Genomic DNA, 7,500 nt, shown 5'->3' with positions numbered 1-7,500 from the left:
AGTGTTCTTAACTAGTGATTAACAGGCGACACGCAGCCATAATATGATAATTTTGATAGAATTACTCACAATATGTTAGGTAAAACGACCCATGTAAAACTAATGAGACATTTTTCTGTGGCAACGTTTCGCTCTCCATGAACTTTGTCAAGCTGTTAATGTATGAAAACGTCGTTATAATAAAATGTGTAAATAACCTTATTCCTAACATGCAGCCATAAAGACCTTGGTGTAGTCGATGGTCTTAAAACCCCATTAACCAGCCAACGATCCTCGTCCTTCCTTCACAGTGCAAGAACTGTATTTCCCATCTCCAGAACTCAAGTCTGACTAGCCGCTTTCATTCAGTATCTTGACAAATGTTGTATTCACTCTCCAACAGCACATTGAACCCTCCCCCACCTAAAACTTTGCCTTCACTCTGATTTAAAATGCTCTCATGTGCCTGCTGGATGCTCAAGCCTCGACTATTTCAAGCTGCCTTCATACTCTCTCTCCAGGACTTCCTGTGAAGACTCGTTCTCTTCTAAACTCATTGGTTGATTGAACTTTAAAGCCTATTGACTACAAAAAGGGTCATTTTGGCTGATTGCAACCTATTTAAGCCCTATTTTACTCCCTAAAATAGGGCTTAAAGTAAACTGTATATATATATATATATATATATATATATATATATATATATATATATATATATATATATATATATATATATATATATATATATATATATATATATATATATATATATATATATATATATATATATATATATATATATATATGCAATAAGATCACAGTAAACAGGTGATTTCAGAATATGCAAAACAACTACTCTGAAAGAATAGAGAAATTCCAAGCGCTTTCGTGACTACTCACATTATCAAGGAACAATACCACAGTTCCATAGTTCCTTGATAATGTGAGTAGTCACGAAAGCGCTTGGAATTTCTCTATTCTTTCAGAGTGGTTGTTTTGCATATATATATATATATATATATATATATATATATATATATATATATATATATATATATATATATATATATATATATATATATATACACACATACATACATATTTTCCTGCCTTTCGGCATGAATTGTTTCAGGTTAGGTTTAATTTTTACCTTTGCATACTGATTTGGAAATGAATATTAATTTCTGAGTTCAAAGGAGTTACCGAAATTTGCTTTTTTTTATTTAGAGAGTTGTTGTGATGGATTTTATACATACATGTTATATATATATATATATATATATATATATATATATATATATATATATATCTATATATGTGGCTGTACCAGTGTTGGTATGCATGTTTACATGTGTGGGAAGGAGTCAACTAATTCTGAAGGGGAGTTGTGTGTGTGTGTGTGTTTGTTTGTTTGCTTTCAAACATGGCACAAGACCGGCTGTATCTGTTTGTTCAGTGTTTTAGTAGTGATCCTCGTGTGTTTATTGTTTATCTAGTGGTGAAGCTCCTGGTATTGTTCAGTGTTCGTGTAGCAGAGGTTAGACGTGGACTTGGAGAGGCCAGGGTAGGTCTTGGAGAGGCCAGGGTAGGTCTTGGAGAGGCCAGGGTAGGTCTTGGAGAGGCCAGGGTAGGTCTTGGAGAGGCCAGGGTAGGTCTTGGAGAGGCCAGGGTAGGTCTTGGAGAGGCCAGGGTAGGTCTTGGAGAGGCCAGGGTAGGTCTTGGAGAGGCCAGGGTAGGTCTTGGAGAAGCCAGGGTAGGTCGTGGAGAGGCCAGGGTAGGTCTTGGAGAGGCCAGGGTAGGTCTTGGAGAGGCCAGGGTAGGTCTTGGAGAGGCCAGGGTAGGTCTTGGAGAGGCCAGGGTAGATCTTGGAGAGGCCAGGGTAGGTCTTGGAGAGGCCAGGGTAGGTCTTGGAGAAGCCAGGGGGTCTTAGGGAGGTCTTGGAGAAGCCAGGGTAGGTCTTGGAGAGGCCAGGGTAGGTCTTGGAGAAGCCAGGGTAGGTCTTGGAGAGGCCAGGGTAGGTCTACAAGAAGCAACAGATGCTTATATATCTAATGTGGGAACAGTCGAGTGTCTTGTTGACCTGTCAGGGGAACAAACCCGCAAGTTTCTCTTTTAGTCTTCAAGACTTGTGAAAATAACCCTTCCATTATCTTGTATGGAGGTGAAAAATACAAGAGGGATGGCTAGCGTCTTAATAAGCAGCGGGCAAAAGTAATCTTTGATTACTACTGTACACTCAGCCTTTATGTTTTAAAGGGAGTTTGAAACCTATCGTCTACAAAAGGCACATGAACACTTTATTTAACCTCTCCACCTCAAAGTAAACTGTGAAAGGTACGTACACTGTTTGGTACGTACACTGAAAGGTACGTTAACTGTAAGGTACGTACACTGAAAGGTACGTACACTGTAAGGTACGTTCACTGTAAGGTACGTACACTGAAAGGTACGTACACTGTAAGGTACGTACACTGTAAGGTACGTACACTGAAAGGTACGTACACTGTAAGGTACGTACACTGAAAGGTATGTACACTGTAAGGTACGTACACTGAAAGGTGCGTACACTGTAAGGTGCGTACACTGTAAGGTACGTACACTGTAAGGTACGTTCACTGTAAGGTACGTACACTGAAAGGTACGTACACTGTAAGGTACGTACACTGTAAGGTACGTACACTGAAAGATACGTACACTGTAAGGTACGTACACTGAAAGGTATGTACACTGTAAGGTACGTACACTGAAAGGTACGTACACTGTAAGGTACGTACACTGTAAGGTACGTACACTGTAAGGTACGTACACTGTAAGGTACGTACACTGAAAGGTACGTACACTGTAAGGTACGTACACTGTAAGGTACGTACACTGTAAGGTACGTACACTGTAAGGTACGTACACTGAAAGGTACGTATACTGTAAGGTACCTACACTATAAGGTACGTACACTGTAAGGTACGTACACTGAAAGGAACGTATACTGTAAGGTACGTACACTATAAGGTACGTACACTGTAAGGTACGTATACTGTAAGGTACGTACATTGAGAGATACACACCTGACATTACTGTGGTATAGGTTAGTGGGTAAGACACATGTGTGGAACACTTTGCACATGTGTCTTACTCATTAGCAGGCTTCATCAGTCGAATAGAATTGTGAATTTCCGTCTTGGAGACGAACGAAATTGTGAGGTGGTTTGAAGTTATCAGTCCCTGAGCCGTGATGGTAGATAATCTGTGTCTTAGCCTTTGATGCTACGTGAAGGTTTTACTCACCAGTGTGAGTCTTCCTCACCAGTGTGAATCTTACTCACCAGTGTGAGTCTTCCTCACCAGTGTGAATCTTACTCACTAGTGTGAGTCTTCCTCACCAGTGTGAATCTTACTCACCAGTGTGAGTCTTCCTCACCAGTGTGAATCTTACTCACCAGTGTGAGTCTTACTCACCAGTGTGAATCTTACTCACCAGTGTGAGTCTTACTCACCAATGTGAATCTTACTCACCAGTGTGAGTCTTGCTCACCAGTGTGAATCTTACTCACCAGTGTGTCTTGCTCACCAGTGTGAGTCTTACTCACCAGTGTGAATCTTACTCACCAGTGTGAGTCTTACTCACCAGTGTGAATCTTACTCACCAGTGTGAATCTTACTCACCGGTGTGAGTCTTACTCACCAGTGTGAGTCTTACTCACCAGTGTGAATCTTACTCACCAGTGTGAGTCTTACTCACCAGTGTGAGTCTTACTCACCAATGTGAGTCTTACTCACCAGTGTGAGTCTTACTCACCAGTGTGAGTCTTACTCACCAGTGTGAGTCTTACTCTCCAGTGTGAGTCTTACTCACCAGTGTGAGTCTTACTCACCAGTGTGAGTCTTACTCATCAGTGTGAATCTTACCCACCAGTGTGAGTCTTACTCATCAGTGTGAGTCTTACTCACCAGTGAGTCTTTCTCAGCCTCCTGGGTCCTTACTATCTTAATATTGCGAATTAAAGATATATTCCCGTCCACTTATATTCCCGTCCACTTATATTCCCGTCCACTTATATTCCCGTCCACTTATATTCCCACCCACTTGTATTCCCGTCCACTTGTTCTTCATCCAGTTTCCTCCTCCATCAGTCTGTGTTTACACTTGCTTAATTATCCATTCTCCCACCTCCCTCTTATAATGTACTTACATCCCTTGTCATACATTCTCCCCCTTCCCTTAGTACGCCAGGGAAAGGGGAGGGGAGGGGAAGCAGGGGCTGATCAAGGGGAGGAGACCATCTTTAGGGAATTATATAATGATTAACATTATTGAAGTTAACTAAGCATATACAAAGTGAAGTTAACCAATTTACATTAAAAGAATTAACCAATGGAATATACAGTAGAATTAGCGAAAGGTATATAGAAGGGAGTTAAGAGGGTATATATATAAGGAAGTTAACTAATTGTATATTCAAGTTCACTAAGGGTATATACAGCGAAGTTAATCAAAGGTATATTCAATGAAGTTAACTAAAGGTATCTACAAGAAGGCTAACCAAGTATATATGCAACAGGAGGTGCATATATCTTTTTATATATACAGTGAGAGTATCATGGGTAATAATCAGGGGAGTCGTCAGAGGGGTGGGGGTCGTCATCAGAGATGAGAGGGAGATATTGCAGGGGTCGTTACCGGAGGGGAGGTGGTCGTCATAATGGAGATGGGGAAAGGGGGAGGAGAGATTAGGATGGGGGTGTGGAGATGAGAAGGGGGAAGGGAGATGAGCGTCATTACCCAACAAGTCAGAAGCTGTCAAGAGCATAAATCATTACTCTCGTGTCCTGTCTTCCTCTGTGACATGACGAGGGTGTGAGGGAGCAGCGGGATGTAGTGTGGGAGGGAGGGAGCAGCGGGATGTAGTGTGGGAGGGAGGGAGCAGCGGGATGTAGTGTGGGAGGGAGGGAGCAGCGGGATGTAGTGTGGGAGGGAGGGAGCAGCGGGATGGAGTGTGGGAGGGAAAATTGTACTATATATAGTGAGGAAGTGTGGGAGGGAAGTGACTCCAGCTATGACTGTAGATAGTGGATTCACTAGTTCTTCTCATTTACTCTTGCACTCCCTCCCTCAACTCTTTACCTGGCACTTCTCTCTCTCTCTCTCTCTCTCTCTCTCTCTCTCTCTCTCTCTCTCTCTCTCTCTCTCTCTCTCTCTCTCTCTTTCTGTCTATCTATCTATGCAGCTATTTATCTATCCCACACTACCCTTTTCCTTATTCTTTTCTCTTTTTCTTCCGACTCCTCTTTCCCTTCCCTAGTTCCCACCTTAGCAGGGAAGGTTTTTTTCCTAGTACCTACCTCAGCAGGGAAGGCTCTCTTCTAGTACCTACCTCAGCAGGGAAGGCTCTCTCCTAGTACCTACCTCAGCAGGGAAGGCTCTCTCCTAGTACCTACCTCAGCAGGGAAGGCTCTCTCCTAGTAATCACCTCAGCAGAGAAGGTTCTATCCTAGTACCTACCTCAGCAGAGAAGGTTCTCTCCTAGTACCTACCTCAACAGGGAAAGTTCTCTCCTAGTACCTACCTCAGCAGAGAAGGTTCTCTCCTAGTACCTACCTCAGCAGAGAAAGTTCTCTCCTAGTACCTATCTCAGCAGGGAAGGCTCTCTCCTAGTACCTACCTCAGCAGGGAAGGCTCTCTCCTAGTACCTACCTCAGCAGGGAAGGATCTCTCCTAGTACCTACCTCAGCAGGGAAGGCTCTCTCCTAGTACCTACCTCAGCAGGGAAGGCTCTCTCCTAGTAATCACCTCAGCAGAGAAGGTTCTCTCCTAGTACCTACCTCAGCAGAGAAGGTTCTCTCCTAGTACCTACCTCAGCAGGGAAAGTTCTCTCCTAGTACCTACCTCAGCAGAGAAGGTTCTCTCGTAGTACCTACCTCAGCAGAGAAAGTTCTCTCCTAGTACCTATCTCAGCAGGGAAGGCTCTCTCCTAGTACCTACCTCAGCAGGGAAGGCTCTCTCCTAGTACCTACCTCAGCAGGGAAGGCTCTCTCCTAGTAATCACCTCAGCAGAGAAGGCTCTCTCCTAGTACCTACCTCAGCAGGGAAAGTTCTCTCCTAGTACCTACCTCAGCAAGGAAAGTTCTCTCCTACTATCTACCTCAGCAGGGAAGGCTCTGTCCTATTACCTACCTCAGCAGGGAAGGCTCTCTCCTAGTACCTACCTCAGCAGGAAAGGCTCTCTCCTAGTAATCACTTCAGCAGAGAAGGTTCTCTCCTACTACCTACCTCAGCAGAGAAAGTTCTCTCCTAATACCTACCTCAGCAGAGAAAGTTCTCTCTTGGTACCTACCTCAGCAGGAAAGGCTCTGCCATTGATGGTATGCTCAGAGCCCAGCAGGTCGACGATACCATAGCGGAGGTGAGCTTCTGTGAGCTGGTAGCGGTAAGACAGCGGCCCTCCAGTCACGTTGAGTTGAGTTTTAGTACTGTCCAGTGTCAGCACTACGCTGTGTCCAGTGTTCTCCAGGTGTCCTGACACCTGTTACAAACAACAACAACACTGTCAACTCAACCTGTTCCACAAATGTATATACCTGTATTCAGTTTACCTGCTACACACCTGTTTCCCTGTATTTAATATCTGCTGTACATCTGTCTTATCACTGTATCCAGATGTCTTGAAGCTGGGAATATCTGGTATCACTAGTGTATAGATCTTGTACTGATGTGTGTATATCATAGTCTTGGGAGTAGAGTATATCTGTTGCTATTATCAAACATAGTTATACATACTTAAACACAGAAATATTGTTGTATAGCAAGAGCATAAATGTTCAAACTTTTGTTTATACACACACACACACACACACACACACACACACACACACACACACACACACACACACACACACTCACCCTGTGTTTGTCAATATGCAGCAGTCGTAGGTTAGGGTCGTAAAGGAGTCTCGCTGGGTCTATGTCAATGGGACTCTGGCGACGACCCTTGCTGCACAGACTCCAGTCTGGGTTGATCAGTCCCCAGAAGTCCGGACCTGAAACACAACACCGCTGGTAAATAACAAGACACTGATAAATAACAACACCATTGGTAAATAACAACACCACTTGTAAATAACAACACCACTGGTAAATAACACCACCACTGGTAAATAACACCACCACTGGTAAATAACACCACCACTGGTAAATAACACCACCACTGGTAAATAACACCACCACTGGTAAATAACAACACCACTGGTAAATAACAACACCACTGGTAAATAACACCACCACTGGTAAATAACACCACCACTGGTAAATAACAACACCACTGGTAAATAACAACACCACTGGTAAATAACACCACCACTGATAAATAACACCACCACTGGTAAATAACAACACCACTGGTAAATAACACCACCACTGGTAAATAACACCACCACTGGTAAATAACAACACCACTGGTAAATAACAACACCACTGGTAAATAACACCACCACTGGTAAATAACAACACCACTGGTAAATAACAACACC

The 7,500-nt window shown here is 43.3% G+C and overlaps 1 protein-coding gene across 2 annotated transcripts in view; it reads right to left on the bottom strand.

Annotated features, from left to right (window-relative positions):
• The window catches only part of LOC128696266 (carbonic anhydrase-related protein 10-like), a 285,302-nt gene that overhangs the window by 78,419 nt on the left and 199,383 nt on the right, over positions 1–7,500 (bottom strand). For both annotated transcript variants that reach the window (XM_053787418.2, XM_053787419.2), the window contains exons 3-4: positions 6,875–7,011; positions 6,309–6,497 (exon numbers count right to left, since the gene is read on the bottom strand). In XM_053787418.2, coding sequence (XP_053643393.1) covers positions 6,309–6,497; positions 6,875–7,011 — 326 coding nt within the window. The remainder of the gene's footprint in view (positions 1–6,308; positions 6,498–6,874; positions 7,012–7,500) is intronic.

This window comes from Cherax quadricarinatus, chromosome 39 (genome assembly GCF_038502225.1).
Source record: "Cherax quadricarinatus isolate ZL_2023a chromosome 39, ASM3850222v1, whole genome shotgun sequence".
In the NCBI taxonomy this organism is placed as follows: domain Eukaryota; kingdom Metazoa; phylum Arthropoda; class Malacostraca; order Decapoda; family Parastacidae; genus Cherax; species Cherax quadricarinatus.
This window is presented reverse-complemented; position numbering and strand designations above follow the sequence as displayed.